At 40.0% G+C, this 20,354-nt stretch overlaps 1 protein-coding gene across 2 annotated transcripts; it reads right to left on the bottom strand.

The window, feature by feature from the left end:
* Positions 1-1,291: 1,291 nt before the first annotated feature.
* Slc40a1 (solute carrier family 40 member 1) lies at positions 1,292-20,144 on the bottom strand. Of its 2 annotated transcripts, XM_052191981.1 has the most exons (9): positions 20,040-20,144; positions 18,858-19,008; positions 18,368-18,435; positions 14,331-14,490; positions 12,069-12,184; positions 11,427-11,553; positions 5,433-5,678; positions 4,020-4,670; positions 1,292-2,854 (listed from the first exon to the last, which is right to left on the bottom strand). In XM_052191981.1, exons 2-9 carry the CDS (start codon positions 18,901-18,903, stop codon positions 2,541-2,543), a joined length of 1,728 nt encoding a protein of 575 aa, XP_052047941.1. In that variant the 5' UTR covers positions 18,904-19,008; positions 20,040-20,144; the 3' UTR covers positions 1,292-2,540. The 2 variants fall into 2 exon arrangements, with proteins under 2 accessions (XP_052047941.1, XP_052047940.1); XM_052191980.1 differs by lacking the exon at positions 20,040-20,144 and having other exon boundaries at positions 18,858-19,214.
* Positions 20,145-20,354: the final 210 nt, after the last annotated feature.

Below are 20,354 nucleotides of genomic sequence, written 5' to 3'. Positions count from 1 at the left end.
CCCAGGGCCCCATGTTTATTGAGCTTTCATTCAGGACAACATAAACTCAAAAATTGTAGTCCTTTATAGAAAACAAAACAAACACTGTCCAATCCAGATGTCAAACAAAAAAAAACTTAAATTGTTGGCCCTAAGAATCAGCAGATTGGGCTACTTGAGATTAAGTTTCTACACAAGCTATCAGAGGAATGGATGCCTTGCAGAGCAAGCAGCCAAATGCCAGAACTTACAAAGAACTATAAAAATCAAACACAGATTCCCCTAATGTGTTGATCAAGAAATGGGCTAATGAATAACTCCCTCAAAAGAAGAATCGTGGGCTGGAGAGATGACTCAGTGGTTAAGAGCACTGACTGCTTTTCCAGAGGTCCCTAGTTCAAGTCCCAGCAACCACATGGGGGGCTTACAATCATCTGTAATGCAATCTGATGCCCTCTTCTGGTGTGTCTGAAGATAGCTACAGTGTATTCGTACAAATAAAATAAATAAATCTTTGAAAAGAAGGAGAATCATAAATAACTAAAAAGAATTTCAAACTCGTTCAACATCCCCAGTCAACAGAGAAGAGAAGATTGTAGGTTCTCTGAGATAGCACCTCACTCATCAGAATGGCCACCTAACGGCCAATGCTGGCAAGGACCTGGGGAAAGGAACCCTTGTCCATCACTGATAGCACTGAAAACTAATATAGGCATTATATAAATTATTATGAAGAGTTCGTAAAAATTAAAAAAAGAAGTGTCATGAGTCAACTATACCACTCCAGGGCACATAGCCAAGGATTCTATATCCCACCACAGAGGTACCTGCCACGGTAGTCAGAGCTCTCTTAAGAATAGCAAAGAAGTAGAGTAGCCTACATGTCCTCGAAGAGATGAACTGATAGTGAAAATGTGCTTATATACACAACAGAATCTTCTCCACTATGAAGACAATTGTAAATTTGAAAATTTCTGGAAAATAGATGGGTCTGGAAATTATAATTTTAAGTGCAGTCATCCAAACTCAGAAAGACACACAAGTTCTGTGTCATATGCTGATTCTCATCTCAAGTAAGCTTACAAAAAGACAAGGTATGGCTAGGTGACAAGGAAGGACAGGACGTGGTCAGAGGACATAGGAGAGAAGTTATTGGAAGGCAGCAAGGAGGGTGGGGTAGGGAGGGGCATGTGAGAGGAGAGATTGATTATAGCCACTTTGTTCAGAAGGCCATAATGATATCAAATACTTTTTATATGCTAATTTTGAAATAAGTAACAATAATTGGAGAACACGACTCAGTAAAGAAAAATTAAGATTTTGCAAACATTTTATATAGAAATATTTTATGAAGATTTTACAACATAGTAGATCATTATGCTATACTATAGAAAAATTAAGGAAAAGATTAAACTGAAAGACAAAGAAAGTGCTTGTGGCAACGCATGGCGGTCTCCATGAAAGTGCATCCAAAGTTAAGGCAATGTCCCATGTTGGTGCTGCATGTTACAAAAAGACTTGCAGAACAGTTTAAAAAATATGTACAAACATTTTTTTCTTTATTCTTTTCAGAGATATTGAAAGGGGAACTTTTGTGACTATTCTTACTCTAGAAAAACACGGAAATAACAGACACATTGGCCCAAGTCAGCGAAGGTGAAATGTTCTATACAGACTCATCATTGATTTGCGCCCTTTCTTAGTGTGGGCTGTTTTTCTGCCTGTGAGGTGCCAGGTCTGGGGTCAGCTCTTTCATATACCAAGATAGTTAGTGGTAGCTGTTGACAGTGACTCTGGGTACACGAGGTCCTCACCCTTAGCTTCCACTTTCTACAATCACACTAATAACAAGATTTAAGTCCTTCTGTACCACACTAGAAATCTACAGCTTTTCTTCTTTCTGCAGATTTAGAGAGTCATTTTATGAAGAGCTACATATGCACATTACTGTAATATTTTGCCCTATCTAATAGTCAAAAATGCAAAAGTTATACCATGAACCTTTTGGACAAATCTAGTTACTTATTTCATCCTCCACATAGAACAAATTCCTTAAGTTCAATGGGATTAATAAGGATAATACTCATTATTAGACTATAATCTTCATACATGGAGAAAAACGTGTTTCTGTAATGTAACTGAGAAAAAAATATTACTGATCTTAAAAAAAAAGGAAGTGGACCAGACTTTTATAAGAGTGAGTTTTAGGGTGAATTGATCATTCTAGTAGACAATAAATATCTGCTAAGGAATAATTTCACTCACCTGACAGCCATTCTTTAAAATTTAATATACTCATAAGAATAAGGGAAGTTCATTTTACCATTAAGCCCTTCCCTATACACATGCTGACTTTTCTTCTCCCTCTTCATATTTCCCCATTTTTACATGTAAGGAGAAATAACCATCTTTGCTGGCGAAGGTTAGTTAGTGCTCCTAGCCCTTAAGGCACAGCTGTGGTAAAACCAGAGAAAAATGCAGGCATTTATTAGAATTCTGAAGTACAAAATAAGCACACATGCTCTCCACAATCTAGTAACAGGGGCCACAGCTAAACTATTTTACACAACAGATGTATTAGGTTGATTTTCATCTGTAACTTCTTTTTCATCAGGACCACAAACAAAAATCTGGTTGCCCAGAGTCTTCTGGGCAAATCGGAAATACATAAGATGTCCCATTGCCACAAAGGAGACTGAAATCAATACCAGCAAGCCAAAAGCTTCAGGATTTGGGGCCAAGATGACCATGATGAAATGCAGAAGGTCGAGAAGGTAGTTCATGGAGTTCTGCACACCATTGATAATGCCTCTTTCCGATTCAATCACATTTTCTTGCAGCAACTGTGTCACAGTCAAATCAAAGGACCAAAGACCTGTATGGTAAAGAATATTTTAAAAGGTTAAACTTTAGTGTATAATTTAATGTATAGTTATATAGCTCACAGTATCCAAGTGAATTAATATATGTAAAACACATTGAAGTTCTACAACCTTTGAATTACCTGTATATAGAAAATATCAATCACATTTTGCCTTGTATAATTTATGAGTATATAGTATATTATATAACTTATTAGTATATACTAATGCCTTCAAGAAATGATTTTCCCAGCCACAGGATACAATAAAGCTGAGTCACAAGCTTCTCAGTCATGTTTTCTGCGATTACTCAGACTAAAAAAGCATCAAGGATGCAGAGCCCATAGAGTCTAGCACTTCTAAAGTTTAAAGTGACTTAATGTGCTGCCACAGCTAAAGAGCAGAGAAACTTTAAACCACTGTTATATTGCTGCTTGAGTATCATAGGGCTCCCAATAAAGCTGTCTTGACTGAGTATTAATATCTCTGATAAATTAATGAATTGCTCTGTGTCCCAAGATAAATATGGTTTCATTTCAAGAATGAATGAATTCAGAGGCCATACACCAGTGTTCCATTAATGATTACTTAAATTCTGCTCTGCAAGATGCCTTTACACAATGCTTCCTGAAAGAAGTTTAAAAACTCATATGTGAGGCAGTAAATACACGTAGCTAGACAAGGCTCTTGAAGGACGTTGCTTACAACCACTCTCTCTTCAGAAGAGTAACAATTTGAGGCACTTCCCTAGCATGCAGAAGACTCTGGGTTTGATCCCCAGTAACACACAAACAGGCACACATGGGAAGGGGGAAAGACTTAAAAATATTCATTTGGGGATATATCTCAGAATTAGAGGGCTCACTTAACATGCATAGGATCCTGGCTTCTCTCCCAACACATGACACACACACACACACACACACACACACACACACACACACAAAATTTAGGAAAAAAACCTAAACACTTTATATACACACACACATACACAGACATACATGCAAAGATATAGTTTAAACTATTAAGCGAAATTTCATGTTTAGAGAGTAAATTCTATATATAAATTATGGGTTTTTGCCTAAATTAACATCTATAAAGTACTTCAGATAATTTATTGTTGAATTCTCTACACTAGGTTTCTAAAATGATGATTTTTAGCATGCAGAGAGTTCTTACCGATTCTAGCAGCAATGACTCCTGCAAACAGCAGGCTTACGGAGATTATGGGGACAGATTTAGTACTCATCTCATGGACAGTATTAACAACATCAGACACATTGGACATATGCGTTTCTGCTGTAACGACGGTGTCAGGTATTTTGGTAGTTGGGGATGCTGGCTCCACATGCATAAACCTAGAACGGATATCTTCAAATGGAGAAACAGACAGGTCCAAGGGGCTTCCAGGCATGAACACGGAGATCACACACAAGATCAAACAGGAAAGCTGGGCTAGTCCTGAGAATAGACCAGTGCGAACAAGGCCACATTTTCGACGTAGCCAAGTGAAGGCCACAGTTCCCATTATTCCAGTTATTGCTGATGCTCCCATCAAAATACTGAGGATGGATCCACTCAGCCCCTGAGTGTAGGCGTACCCTGTAGTGATACAGTCAAAGCCCAGGACTGTCATGTAGAGAAAAGCCAAGCCCATGCCAGCCAGAAATACTGGCTGATTATAGTAGGAGACCCATCCATCTCGGAAAGTGCGGAAGGGCTCCGCGATCTGGGAGGCGCAGGTGGGCTCTTGTTCACATTCAAGTTCACGGACGTTGGAGTCTTTCTCACCCATTAGATGAGTTCCCTCCAAAGGTTTTGGCTCAGTATCTGTTAATAAGACACATCATTATTTTAGAGGAGGAATGTGAGGAGTAAAAGCCAGTTATTTTTTTCTGGATCTCCTTGACGACTACATTATAATGTTTTTTATTTTACTGGTAATTTATGAATTACAGCCATGGAATAACTCTCAAGTTAGCAGTTTTGCTTTAAAAATACTGTTGGTCTCTTTTTAAGCCTCTCTTCTTTTAAATATTACACTCTCACTGAAGTAAACTGCAGAAACACTCATCAAATAGAGCATAAAAATTATGTGGGGAAATAAAGTATCTTCTTTTCTGGGACCTCAATAAGATTTCCTTCACCAGAAAACGAGCCTTCCCTTCTCCTGGAAAAAATCTTGCCTCTCTTTCTGCCTCCCACAGTTCCCAAATGGCGATTTTATTCCCCTTAGAAAATATTAAGAAATTTTCATGTTCTCATCGTCTCATTTCTATGAACCATCTTCCCAGGCACCGTCATCAGTGGTTTCTCTCTGCCCACTGCATACATCAAAAATTGAAATGTAAATAAAAAATATATCGAATAAAAAAAAGGAAAAAAAAAAAAAAAAAAAAGAAGGGCCAGGAATCTAACCCCAATCATTTTCAGATCCAACCCTCAATTCTTTCCAGAATCTCAAAAGATGATAGTCCAACTCATCTAGGCTTTCCCTGGAAATGCAGCCTAGACTAGAACTTGGTCTTCACCAGAAAGTTTAAGGTCTGAGTGGGAGCTTGGAGCACAGAGCTGGTGGTTACACACAGTTACCTTTAGGTGAGGTCAGCTGCTTCAGTTCTGACTCCTCTACCTTGAGAGCAGCTTTTACAGCCAGAGCAGGGGTCTTCTGGTAAACCTTCCAGAGCAAGAAGTATTCCACACACATGGACACCAAATTCCAACCAGAAATGAAACCACAGCCAATGACCGGGGAACCGAATGTCATAATCTGGCCGACAGCCATGGGGGCCAGGATATTGGTCAGCTGGTCAATCCTTCTAATGGTCGCATTCATGTCTACAAAGGTAGGCACAAGAGGCAGGTAAGTGAGCATTCCCACCTGTGTTTATGTGCTATAAATCTAAACCAACAGCGCAGACTCCTGAGAAGCTTGCTCCTGAAGGCACTCTTTGGCCAAACCCTTTGCTATGAAGAAAAAAAAATGTCTTCCCCCTGTTTTCATGAAGCTAACATTTCTCTAGGAAAAGTCAATAAACAATATATAATACACACTGTATATAATATATATGAATAGAAATATGTTCATTAATAGGCATGCAAATACAATGCTCCTTTAAAGCAGCGGCTCTTGACCTGCCTAATGCTGTGACCCTTTAATATAGTTCCTCATGTTATAGTGACCCCCCAACCATAAAATTATTTCATCACTACTACATAATTGTAGTTTTGCTACTCTTATGAATCATAATGTAAATTATGCAGGGTATCTGATATGTGACCCCTGTGAAATGGTCATTTGACATCCCCCACAAAGGGGTCAGGGCCCATAGGTTAAGAACCACTGCTTTAAAGGCAGAATTAGGATGACTTGATTATAGATTCTGATGAAGAGAGAATAAGAAGAGTCACAGGTGGCTCTACAAAATGTTATTTATTTTTCTTGAGTAAATATTTACTGAGAAACAGATGACTTCAGAATATTCAAATGTAGTCTAAGAGAACTCAAATTTGATTTTGGAAATATTGATTTTGACAGACCCACTGACATTCAAGAGGCTCTGTTGTGAGCAATGGTTAAACAAATAAATGAGGTTGAAGATTTGGACAGAGATAAGACCCAATTTTGGACATTTGCCAACTTTTAAAACAATGACATTAAATGGAATCTCAAGAGAGAATGCATAGAGAATGTATAGAGGCTAAAGTATTGGTAATGCCAATGTTTAGTGGTCTGAAGAGTCAGTGTTAGCATTCGGTCTAAACTCTGCCCCACAGTTACCTAGCAACAGCCACATAGGCCTGACCCACTGTAAAAGGCACTGCTAGCCCCCTCTATGCTCTCTTGCTCTTTCTCTGCTTCCCTCCCCCCATGTTCATAGCTGGCCACTCCTCCTCCTCCTCTTCTTCCTCCTCCTTTCCTCTCTCTCTCTCTCTCTCTCTCTCTCTCTCTCTCTCTCTCTCTCTCTCTCTCTCTGTCCCCTTCCTCTCCCTTTCTCTGCCTCTACTAACCTCTTAACTTCCCTCCCATACCATGAATAAACTCTATTCTATACTATACCGACATGTGGCCTGCAGAGGCACCCCTTTCCCCCATATTTCACCACACCTCCATTGAACATATTCCTCCTCTCTTTATCTTTTTATAACCACACCATCCAGTAGAAACTAGCAAGATGATAAAAACAAAAGTATAGTGTCCTGGAAACGAAATGGGGACAGTGCTTCAAAGTGTAATGGTGAAGGACCCTCAATGGTCCAGTGAAAACTACTGCGTACCTCAACCTCAAAGACAGTGGAGCAGGAGGGCAAGTGCCTGAAGAAAGCTAGTTTCAGAACTTGGTATCAACTCCAGGAAATCTTTCAGCAGGTGTCCCTCCAGGTACTTTGCCTCCGAGCAAAGTGCCCAGAGTAAAAAGTAAAATACAACAAAAGTCAGCAGGATGTGAGGAAGGTGGAAGAGTTCCTTCAGGATATAGGCGAAAGTGCAAAACAACCCCCCCAGGAAGGAGGGAAAAGGCAGGAGACAGAGAAAAGATTTGATTACTGAATGAAGGAAAAGATCAACTTCATGCTCAAGGGAACACTGAGCTCAGTCTCGTGGTTTTCTCCAGTCTTGTTCTACTGTGAAAAGTTGGATTGACATGGGGATACTGAGTCAGCCTAACAAGGACAGGGAGTCACGTGAGCCAAGGCTATTCCCTGGGGAGTCAGCCTGCCATCATGACTGGTCTTAGGATTTAAACTGGGTAAGAGAGAACCTGCAAGTCATAGGCTATCATGCAGGGCTGTTGGGCTGGGAGCTGAGGGAGAGGGCTGGGAGGATGGATGGGTAGTAGGCTAGGACACAGATGCCAAAGACAGATGATGAGGCAGGAAGATTTCATGGTAGTAAGGAGGCTTTCTAAAGTTTGACCCTGGGAATGTACAACAGTGTCAAAGATGAAGGAAGGGCAGCTAAGGAAATTATCTCCTTTGTCATGCCCTATAGCACAAAGCAGGGTGAGATTAACAAGGCAGGTCCTTAACAATCATCTAGATTGGCAATGGAGAATCAATGACTAATGAGTACATTCATGGAAAATTGCCTGTCTTGTGCCCTGCATGCCTTCTAGTCTTTGAGTGCTTTCTGATTAGCCTGAGTGTATCGTGTATATGATAATGGGAGAACTTTGATATTCTTTACCTTTCACTTGAAAGGCAAAAGCATCCTCCATTGGTTTCATCGGACTATCCTTGCAGACGCTCCCCTAACATCGTCTGCCCACAAAGAGGTGTCCAGTGCATAAGCCAATACTGACATAGGAAGCATCTGGTCCAAGTAACAGACTGAATCCAAAAAGCAAACAATTGATGTAATAAGAGCTGGATCTTAAAACATCATAACAACGAGAAGTGTTTTAATTAAATGGTTCTCTTTCCCTAGATGATCACAGAGCTTCCAAGACCCCAGTTTTTATTTCTTATGTGATACTTAGGAAGGTTTTATATCTTTAGAGAAGAATGAATTAAACAGTAGTTCTAAAGACCTGTTCATTTTATTGGTAACAGCCTAGAATAGAATCAGTCTTCTGAATATTCAAACATATGCTCTTTGTGAACTTATATTGATTTTCAAAAGAACACTCAAATGAGTGTTCTCCTGGCTCTGATTTGACTGTTTTGGCTATAGCTATGGTACAGAACATGGCACTAAATAATTTCTTTTACTGTAATGCCACACAGAAGAATATGTCTTTTCAAAAGGGATTTACTGAATAAATAGGAGCCCACAGGCTCTCCTCCCTAAACTATGAAACCATCTTTTAATCAGTAGACTTCAGACAGGAAATTTATGTGCCATGCTCAATCAAAGCAAATCACTGGATTTTTCTTCAGAATAATTAGAAAGAAACCCTAAGAAACTGTTACTAAAGATTGTCCCACAAAGAAAGGAAAGGGGGCAACAGATGGGCTGGAAAGTCTGGGGAAAGGAGGTTTATGCAGACTGAATGTAAAGGAGAATATCTTAAAATAATACACCAAGTACCTGAAAAATATCTTAATTTATAGAGTACTTAAACAAGAGTATGCATGTGAAAAACTATGCCTTTTCTGGAGCTCTCTGACTGTTTTTCCTGTTCTTTCCCTTAATGACACAGCTTCCAATTTTAAAGCTCTCCGGAATCAATGACTACCGGGATAAAGAAAGATGAGCGAGTATCCAACAGCCAACTCATAATCTTACTTTTTATGATTAGTCACTCACACACACACACACACACACACACACACACACAGCCTTATAGCTCAGTCTCCTACCTGGTTTTCTAACATCCTCACCAGAAGCCAAAGAACAGCTGGAGTGCCCCCACAGACTACTTTTCTTCTTCTTTCTTCTATTTTTGTTTAGCCATGGACTTTTTATCCTGACTTTTAAAATTCTGCTTATAGCATAAATGGCACCCAAAACCCATGGCTAGACATCTGCTGACCCTCTGAACTAAAGACGTCTCTGTATCCTGCTTTGAAACATGGTTTTTCGTTAATACCTGCTGTGGTTAAAGATCAGGAAAGAAAGCTTGCAGGTTTCCCTCACTGCTCTAGTAACCACACTTCAGCCCTGAAGACTGGGCCGACAGAAGAGGAAAGCAGACATTCCATTCCCCTTCTTAAACTAGAGAAAGCCCACAGGGAAGGAAACAGGCTGCCTGTTCTAGATTTGTCTATCGTGCAATAATTCACAGTAAAGATACTTTAAGCTGAGAATTGGCCAGTCATATTTTTGGTTGTTCTAAAACATCTTTTCATAGGTTCACAGAGTAATGTTGTTTGTATAATTATACTAGGACCACATAAAGAGTGAGTATTGCCCTTTAACAAGGCTATTTGAAGGAGTTAAACATTTTAAAAATGTTTCTTTTAATCACTTTTTAATTGTGTGTATTGTGCAGGTATGTGCACATAAAGGCACATGCCCACAGAGCCTAGGGTTTCAGATCATCTGCAGCTGGAGTTTGGCGACTGTCTGATGCCTCTCTGAGATCAGAACTCATGTCCCCCAGAAGAGGAGTATGTGCTCTTATGCACCAAGCCGTATCTCCAGCTCCCTCAAACAACCTTTTTAATTTAAATGGACTTTAAATGGACTTTACAGGGTCAAAATGAGTACAGTTAATATATTCAGATAAGTTAAAGAAAATAATCTAGAAGCCATCTTTTTCCTTCAAACATGTTAGAAAAATATATTTGTGACCTATTTTCAAAATAGACTCTTTGATATGCTCTGAATTTTAAAATATACACGTTACGTGCTTAAAATGTTAAAAACAGAAAGTTAACAACAACAAAACGATGAAGTCTTATCTTCTCTTTCAACGTGACAAAAAAAGAGATGTGGAATTATTATTATTATTATTATTATTATTATTTGTAAATGAACAATGAGAAGGAGCAAGGAGAATTCCCCGCAGGGCACATTCACTGTGCTGCGCTCACCTCATACACAAACCCCAAAGCCCAGGAATATTTCTCCAGGCTGTAATACTGCTACCAGGAAGTGATGATTCAGACAAATTCCTTTTGTTCTAGATCAGGGCTAAGCATGACGTCGTCAGTCACCTACGAATACGTGGGGCCAAATTCCTAGCTATTGGAGGACATATGCAGCAAGTTGGCCAATCCTGTTCCAGGCCTCCCATAGACTTTGTTCTCCTTCAGTCACTCTTTCCTTCCTATCTTCTTTTTAGCCTAGTCAAACAGAGCCTCTTGCTAACTCCAGCACATAATCTTTCCTTCTGCATCCTGGAGTAAGCCACTTTAGTCATCAAGAATGGTTTTCTTGTCTACCAGGGTTGTTGGGTAATGTGTTTGTGATATTCATTATCTTAATGACCAGCAGAGTCAGTTCAGCTGATCTGTCGCTCTGGTAGCCCTCCTGCCGCACCTGTGTAATGATCAATCCGGCTCTAGCCTATGTGCTCTGTTGAGGACAATGGAGAAGGAGCATGCGCAGTAAGTGAGGGCATTTGGAGCTTTTGAAGCGCTGATACGCGCCATCTTGTAAGCTCTCTGCTCTCTCCTGAGCCACTTGTCTGTGTTCCCAATAAACTAAGACTGTTTCAAAAGCCTTACATTGTGTACGATGTGCGATAACTGCTATTCAAATATTATTTTTGAAATGGAAAATAACTTCTAGAATCCTTGCAACAATTGTGTTGTTCATGGGTATTAAAAAAAAACCAAAATACCGATGGTATGATCCTTAAAGCACATGTCCACAGTTAGAGGGTAAAATACCACGTCAGATTGTCACCATCAGAAGGGAAAATCAGAAACAGCATAATTTAAAAAGAAAAAAGGGAAAGTTCAAATGAGATCTTCTATTTGCTAGATTTTTCCGAGCATGATAGGATAGTAGGTGCACTAATATTAACTTGGTAACGATTAGATAACCCACTGCACTGTCTGGCAGCTAGAGCAGGACAATGCAAAGCCCTGTGCTCTCCACAGACTCCTCCTCAAACCTTCCCAGGTGATCAAGTGTAAAACCTCCTACTCCTACTTAGCAGGACAGATGCATTTAGTTCAAAAGGTAATCCAAGTTACCTGCTAATCTGCTCCTGTTCTCTCCCGCCACAACAACAATCCAGTCCCTTTGGATTGTAATTGCAGTGGCAGTACTGGCCAGATTTGCAATGTTTGCAATAGTGATGATCAGGATATAGCAGACAGTCTGAGGAATGAAAGCAAAACAAAAACAAAAAACCTTGAGTTAATGTGAGTTCACATTTTTTTAAATCTCATTCATAAGAAGTCACTTTACTTTCTACACATGGAACAGATATTATAGAGTTCATATTTGTGTCATCTGTAGTTAATGCAAAACAAAACAAAAAAACAGTAATCACTTATGTGACTGTTCACAGAAAGGAGTGATATAATGATCGTTTTTAACATTTATCCCACAAATACTTGTTAAAATTACATCAGAGAATCAAAGTGATCTGTGGACATAGAAATCGATATTAAAAGGTTACAAAAGAAAAATCCAAAGGTTTACTCCTAAACCATAAAGGGTTTACATTTTCACTGCTGTTACATATTCATTTTCTGTCACCCAGAATCCTGAGGGAGCTAATGCACAGCTCCGTGGTAGAGCGTATGCTTAGCACTTATGAGGTCCTGAGTTCCATCCTCAGGACCCTGAACGCATACAAAGAAAGAGCAAGAAGCCCACAGAGAACTTACAAGGACCCATCCATGATACATGGTCAGAAGCTCATTCTTATGTAGAAAAACCATCATCAGGATGATTCCACAGAGGATGACGGACACATTCTGAACCACCAGGGATGTCTGGGCCACTGTACAGAACAAAAGCACAATGTTCACTGCACCAGCATGTCTTGAGCAGGCTGCTTTCAGCTACACAGTTGTTGAACCACATTGATATATATGCATGATTACCAGACAAAAGAAAACCTTCCAGCAGTAAATTCTGCTGCAGTTATTTTCTGTACATAGACCTGCGAAATCTGCAAACAACATGACCTTCTCGGGACTTTCTGCTGCTAGCTGAAATCTTTCATGATAACTGCATTTTCATCTAACATATTTACTAGAAAATTTGCTGCCCTAAATACAACCTAAAAGATAAGATCCATCTTTTAAGGTGGACCTTTGCTATTTAGGCTAAAATAAAGACACAGAGGAGATTACAAAGGAGATGATGGGGGAAGTTATGGAATCCATACCCTCTTACTTACATGGCAGGCTTAATCTAATAAAATGGTCTTGACAAAGGGAGAGTGCACAAGCATTTGCTAAAAATCCACAAATAGCAACTTTCTTTTGATAGTATTTTATTCCTCATTGTTATAAGATTCTAAGCTACACCTTCCATCAAGGAAATTGCAAGTCCTGTTAGAGAGAGACACTCCTTCATGCAGACCAAGTGTTAAGAGCAAATCCAGATAGAAACCCAGTGGTTGTTACTTCACCATTCACTAGGTCGAAGATCTAGGACAGGATACTTAATGCTTTTCATACTTATGCCTAGCAAGTGTGGATGATAACATCCACCTTCCTTCCTTTATGGAATCATAATGATAACTCAAATAAAATATTCATGAAAGCATTCTGAAATGCATAAGCTATAATTACAGATCTTGTCATCCAGGCCAGTAACGCTTATCCTGGCTTGGAAGATCATATCAAAGGCCTAAGACAACAAGCTGCTCTCAGAAAGTAGTCTGAAATAAAACCCAACACAGAACTCACTTACTCATGCATCTGTGCGTGCATTCCTTCATAGCAAAGGATTAGATACCAACTGCCAATACACCAGAAGGAGGGATGTGTGGGCAGATTACTATAGTCACATCAGTACAACAACCAAGGTACCAAAATCTCAAAGAGCACAGAGGAAGAAATGGTGACTTTATTCCATAAGCATCAGGGATTTCACCTGAAGGGTAACTTGAGTTGATAGACATAGGAGACCCCTACCATCTTACCATATTCCTCTTCTCCATCCAGCTCAGCACTTTCCTAACACATAATTACAATGCTCAACAAATTTATGGTTAAAGAATCCTAAGGATAATATCCTGTGTATAATAAAAAAGAATTTGGTTTTCTCCAGCATACAGAAAATTTTTCTACAGTCTCAAAACAGAAAAAAATTTCATATGAATCTTTGTACTAGTAACGCCAAATCCTAGAACTTGATAATCCTGTCAACTATTTAGAAGCAGTTATATTGAACTGAACACAACTAGTTATAAGAATGTCTGTCTTCAGGCAGGCATGGCCAGCTCTTTGCATTGTTAACAAAGCTCCAAATAATTATCCACATTTCTCTTATATTCTAGATAAATAAATTGCTTACTTATTCTCAGTCTCTTGTATATAAAACAGATTATGTCTTGATATCCTAGAATAAATGTTAATTCATCATACATGTTCAATACATGCACAATACATTATAATTTCTTCTTTTTCTCTAAAAATTATAATTCAGCTGTCTGCAGTCTAGACATAGTTCTTCTCCCTTGTATCAATATTTAGTTTTCAATTACATTACACATCCCTTTATATGCAACACAGTGATCCTGAGGACAGATGTTCAAGCTGTTCCCAGGAACATCACACCAGTGGGCCTCTAGTATAATTCACAGTCACAGGGAAGCCAGCACTAAGTATACTTTTAATGTTTAACATAATTCCCAGAAAAATTGATTACAGGGTTAATTGTTAACGTTTGACACTGACAAACTGTCAAAAGAAAGAAAATCTATTAGGTCAGTGTCCTGACCCCCAGCTAGTGCAGGAGTCTTAGGACCTGGAATCCAGGTGTGGCCACCAACCCCCATCCTTCAGTTGTGTCGAGTTAGTGCTTTCTCTGAGTCAGGCAGTCACATTTCTCTCTTAGTCTGATATTCCCTCCATTCCAGAGGAAGCACAGGGCTGATCCAGAGAGTACAGGATTAGTTATGTCACAGCACTCACCCTTAAGTCTGGCATTCTTATCCACCCAGTCACCAATGATGGCTCCCAGGACCAGAACAGAGCCTGCCACCACCAGCCCGTACACAGCTGTCAAAAGGAGGCTGTTTCCATAGAGTTCCACCAGAAACACAGACACTGCAAAGTGCCACATCCGATCCCCCTTAAACAAAAGAAAGATGCTTTTAGTTTGTAGCCCACTGTACTCAAGAAATTGTTTCCTTATCAAATAAGTGCTTTCTGGCTATATCAGATGATATTTCATGTCAATATTTATAGATTGAATACTGTCTAATTCAATGTGTCATTCCAGCACAATGGAAAACATTTAAGTTTTATTACTAATAGTTTATAGGCATTAGTTTATCTTACATGCTATATATATATATATATATATATATATATATATATATATATATATATATATATATGCCAGCCTTTTAAATTCAGGAACAGATAGGAATGGACCCTGTGGCCTCTGATGGGTTTACGAAGCTATCTTTTTTTTTTTTTTTTTTTTAATAATTTGCTGTTTCTCAAGTAAATTTCAAAGTCATTAACGGCAGAACAATCAGAAGGAAAAAGTCTGCTCCCATAAGACCAAAGGTGTTGAAATAAATATATAAGTAAGTAGTCATTTTAATGTTTTAATACAGTAGATTTTGAAAAAAAAAAAGGCTATATTTTCACTTAGTTCCAGAACATATAATGAATTTTGCAATTAGTTGGTATAAAGTGTGGTATAAATTTAACACCAACTTTTAAATAAGTCAAGTAGGTTAATGTATAAGATGTCTAGAATAGTCATTTTAAGACATTGTAAGCTCCAGCCTTGACATCACAGGTTAACATGAGGAAAGATAATGTCTTGTTAACATCATCACTAAATTCACAGGCCTAGTTTGTTACATATTTAACCCTGTGTGAAAGCATGCCAACTCTGAACTCTTCCCAAAGCCTCATGATAAATTTCCTATGTTGAAAGAATTTATTATATTGATAAGCCAACTGCTATTAAGATTTAATAAAAGTAAGGTAACAATCTTAAATATTCAAAATTTAAATTGATTTGTGCTAATATGAAAAACATGCCATTCATAACTAGTGATGATTCTATTCAGGAATCATTTGCTATAGATGCTTTGGGTTAACACAACTCTCAGGCTTGAAGGGAGCTTGAAGTAGGTAAATACTACTAGCATCTATCAGTCCGTAAGAGAATTTTCAGACACCAAATATCAACAGTGAAGAGGTAGAGAAGTCTTGGGGCAAAGAATGATACAACTCTCAATTATAATTAAAAAAGACCACAAGATTTAGAGCTTGGAGAACAAAGTTGAAATTTCTTTGGCTATCCTAATTTAAGAAATGACAAATTATGTACTTAAAAAATCTCAAGAACTGGCTAACATCTAAGTTAATATTGACTGAGTCAGGGGTTCTCAACCTACTTAATGCTGTGAACCTTTGATACAGTTCCTCATGTTGTGGTGACCCCAACATAAGATTTTCATTGCTAGTTTATAACTGCAATTTTGCTACTGTTATAAATCATAATGTAAATATCTATGTTTTCTGATGGTCTTAGGTGACCCCTCTGAAAAGGCCATTCAATCCTCTAAGGGCTGGTGACCCACAGGTTGAGAACCACTGGACCAAGTGCTCACCCATCCCTTTCATGCCTCCATTTTCTGCCCTCCCCACCAAACAAAATCACTATAAAATATCACTATACTTTGATATTTGTTTACATGCCTATCTACCCACGCTGGATCTGAGAATAAGTAACCACAGTAATTAGTCTACTTAATAAATGGCCATGGAATGGTTTCTGATGCGTGCCCAACGCTACTGTGGGCACCAAAACTTCTGCAGTATACAAAACACAAGGCTGTTTTTCATGTTGCCGGTGTCCCAGTGTACAGAGATGAAAGCAAAGCTAGCATAGGACAGGTGGTGGCAAATGCTATGAAGAAAAGGAATACAAGAAAGGACCGGCGGGTGGCACTCTACACGATGGCAGAGGCCTTTACAAGTAAACCCTTGAAAACACAGAGCTAGTGGGCTGAAACGGAAACAGCTGAGGGACACAGGTGTGAACAGAAGGAGCTTGCTCCTGTTTTATTGCTTTACGTGGCTATTTTTGTTGTTACTCTTGAAAGTCCAACCTAAATCAAATTATCAACTCCTTAACAAAATCCAATGGTAGCATAAAACATTGATCTGTTAGTAGACAGAAAGTCAGAAATGAAAAACCATACAAATCAACACAAACCTAACTTCAGAGAATCTTTTGTCAAACTGCTCCTATATCTGATATCTAAGGAATCATGATTTAGCAGCGTTGTAAAATGTATATACAATATTTTATTTATAAATTATTATTTAGAAAAATATGATTAAATAGAAATATAATTCAATAATATACAATAAGATTATATAATATATCATATATATATATATATATATATATATATATATATATATATATATATATGTATACACAGAGTGGCCCACAAGAGACAAGGGACAGAAAACAAAGTTACCTCCTCAGAGCACTCCTTTCTTGCATTCCTTTGCAGTAAGGAGGAGAATCCAACAAACCTTTATATGGCTTCTGTGTTATTGTTACTTTTCGTCCCTCTTTCTCTCTAGGACCTGTCCGTTTAACTTATTTACTATAAGGTTGCAACAAGCATCGTTCATTTTTCTGTTGGAAATTGCTTTAAATTTTCTTGATAAAAGTCTTTTTCAAAGTGCCCTGGAACACACACAGCTCCTCTCATGTTTCTGGGGGCTGACACCCAGTCTGTCACCCAAAGGTCACATGAACCTTGAAGTTAATCAGTGTTTAGAAGGGAGGCACCTGGCTCTGTAGGAGGACGTCAGACATTCTTCCATTACTGGTCCTTTTCATGCTTATTATTAAATTAGGGGAACAAACAATTGGTTTAGATGCATAAAAGGTTCTTCACGGTTTTCCTTTGCTTTTTTCCCCTTGGCCCACCAGCTAAAGCAAACTCTGGCCAATCCCATTTTGTGTATTCATTTATTTGCAGAATCACTCCCTTTGGAAGCATTCAGCAAGATGGGAGCTTGCTTCTCTACAAAGTTAACTGGGACTGCTATTCCTTAGAGAGTCAACAACCCAACTTAATGATTTCCCCAGGGCATAGGGAAGCCTTTTCCTCAGGGTGGTTTCCATTCACATCTTATAGATAAATCAATAGGGGATTCCATTAAAAGGAAATTAGCACTTCAAAATATTCTTTAGAAATTCTTTTTCTTTATTTGTAATGCACAGAGTTGTATCCTTTAAGCCATAAGAATGACTGTTCCACCTGACAGTTTCTAGTAATTATCTATTGAACATAGCCAGCTCGCTATAGCTCGAGGATCCCAGACCAGCAGAAAGACTCAGATTCTCCCAAAGCCACATAGGAAGCCAAAGGCAGAACTGTGAATCCACGGGTAATTTTCACTGGGTGGTGTCTTTTAACACAGCTCACACTACCCACAAATTAAGTAGCTACAGATAACTTTGAAGATTAGAACTGTTATCATTTATCGAAGATGTTTGATCTTCGATTAAATATATTCATTTTACAATACTACTGTAATCCTAATAGGCCAGTATTCGGCAGTCTACCCTTCTACTCTGTTTCCATAATGCTGCATGCCGGTACCAGACATTAACCCAAGAGGGCCCATGAGATACCCTTTCCAGTTCAGTAGGAGGCCCAATTAGAGTTTACCAACCCTAGTAACTCTGCAAGTTTTCCTGTACCTGTGGATCTTGTGTCAAACTGTTGTCAGTCTATGTAAAGCTTTAAATTTTTACTAATAAGTAAAATTTATTAACATTCATGGGAACATCTGTGAAGAAAACAATGTTTCTTTTGTTGAAACATGTATTTTAGGACGATTTATTTACTTAACAGAATGACAAAACTGCAAGTTCTCTAATACAACTGTCTCTAAAGAAAGTAAACAACAGCTTGTGCAACGATGTCTCAAGAACTGTGTGCATTCTCACTTACCCAAGTGGAGAGTGAGTGGCCAAGGTAGAGGAGGAATTTTGCTGAGGTCAGGTAGTTTGCTAAGGATCCTATAAAGGGACAGAGAACGAGTTAAAAACACATTTAAGCACCCCAATATGCTCAGATTAGAATTTGGCTTTTGGTGTGAGTTTTATCAGGTCACTTACAGACTGGTGCATTCGGTTTACTTAATACCATACACTTGGATTCAGCGTTGCCTCTTGGTCAATAACCGCCCGGACTTCATGCAGTGAAGAAACTCTTGTTTCGACACTCCTTAACTTCGATGGGGTTTGTTTTTTAATGCAAGGAATTTCGCCCTGCCCAGGTTACTCTATCCTTGCCTATATGTAAGCTTTTTTATTCAGACTTTGCGTTTACATTCTTATTGAACCCCCATCAAAACCGAAATCAACTCTCATGGAACTACATGCCCCCCCTGTACCCACCTGCTTTCCCACCACTTGAAACATTCAATTACTCAACTCACCACAGCATCCTTCCTGACCGGTCTGAGGATCTCTTGCCTTGGTCATGACACCAGGCGCTCTCCCCTTGTTTGTTCTGATGCTAGTAGCTTCGGCTGCTCTTGCCCGGGGGCTTGTTCACAACAGGAGTGTGAGGAACCGGAGATAGCACCACTATAAGCACAACAAACAGTCTTGTGCTGAAAGACCCCAAAAGACAACTAAGGCAAAGAACAGCAAAGCTGCCACCGGGATCTTCTTTTTGTCTTCTTTCCAAACTTAGCTAACACTGTAGCTGAAGTTGGAAAGCCAAAGCCTTATGGGGAGCGGGTTGGAGGATCCACCGGCCACCGGAGACCCTGAGCCTGCTCTCGCCGCCGCCGCCACCGCCGCCGCCGCCGAGGGCCGGACAGCCGCTTATAGGGAACCGGGGGCGGAGCTCGCGAGCGCCGGCACCGCCCCTCCCGGCTGGACAACCCGGTCCGTGCCTGCAGCGCTCTCGCCGCCCTCTCAGGAGGCACGGACAACCTGCGCTTTGGCTGGGCTACCATAGGAGAAACCCAAGAAGTGGCCCGCACGGTAGGACTGGGACGGTGTGAGGACCCGGAGGGAACACTACAGAGACATTTTGCACAAAGCCGATTGGCAGGTGCTAGAAGGAAGCTCTTCTCTCTAGCCACCAGATTGCCGGACAGTCCCTAGGCAAAGCTCAGCGGGAGCTGGCGCGGAAAAAAAGGAGCCTCCACCCCCAGCTACACTTCGGAATGCAGGTAGCTAAGTAAATACAAGTCACTTCCGGCCTGCCTGCAGCGCAGAATGTTTTCCTTCCCCAAACTATAGAGAGGGCTTTCTCCTAAAGCTGCGGAATCAAAGCTCAGGAAGCGAGCTCAAAGATCACAATGCAGCCCCGCGAATGCAGGCCGCCTTCTGTCCTACCGGCACTGCAAGGAGGCAGCACCCTTCACTGCCCTTTCCCTCTGGGTTCTAACCCCAGCCGCTCCTGCGTCTTCAGCTACTCCACAGGCCCCAGGTGCTGAAGGGAAGTAACCAGGAATACCGGTTGTCCCAGTTGGGACCCTGGGCCTGGCCTCCTGGAGGGACAGGGGAATAACTAAAGGAAAATGCACCAGGTGTAAGCTTCAAATGACCTCCGTTTCCTCCCCAGGGCATACCTGCTTCTTGTGTCAGCCCATCGCTTAGCTTACCTTTGTCAGTTTTGTCACCACTTCAAGAGTGATCCTAATCATTGACACTCCAACCAGCTTGCACACTTCAAGCACCGCCAGAACGACACCTGGTAATGAAGAGAGCTACTCATGAGCACAGGCCTTGTATCTGGACTCTCTATCAGAAGCCCCAAAGGTCTTTGCGGGCGGGGTGCAGCTGGATTCGTTGGGATGAGGTCTGCAGAACAGAGATAGGGGTTTACTGCTGTAACCGCTTTTTGTCCCTGTCAAACCCTTCTCTCTCCTTACACACAAAACTTTTAAGTCCTTTCTCCTCGATCACAGGTTCGGTTG

This window comes from Apodemus sylvaticus, chromosome 9, assembly GCF_947179515.1.
Source record: "Apodemus sylvaticus chromosome 9, mApoSyl1.1, whole genome shotgun sequence".
Taxonomy (NCBI): domain Eukaryota; kingdom Metazoa; phylum Chordata; class Mammalia; order Rodentia; family Muridae; genus Apodemus; species Apodemus sylvaticus.
Note: the sequence above shows the minus strand (reverse complement) of the source record. Positions and strands in the feature narration are given on the sequence as shown.

Bases quoted from the DNA above. Each gene is read 5' to 3' on its own strand.
- Slc40a1 (XM_052191981.1), bottom strand. From the start codon at position 18,903: ATGACCAAGGCAAGAGATCCTCAGACCGGTCAGGAAGGATGCTGTG. The intron at 11,554-12,068 runs GTAAGTTCTCTG...TTCATTCCTCAG, and splicing joins TGTATCATGGATGGGTCCTT to ACTGTCTGCTATATCCTGAT. The intron at 5,679-11,426 runs GTAACTTGGATT...CTACCTTTGTAG, and splicing joins GAACAGGAGCAGATTAGCAG to ACATGAATGCGACCATTAGA.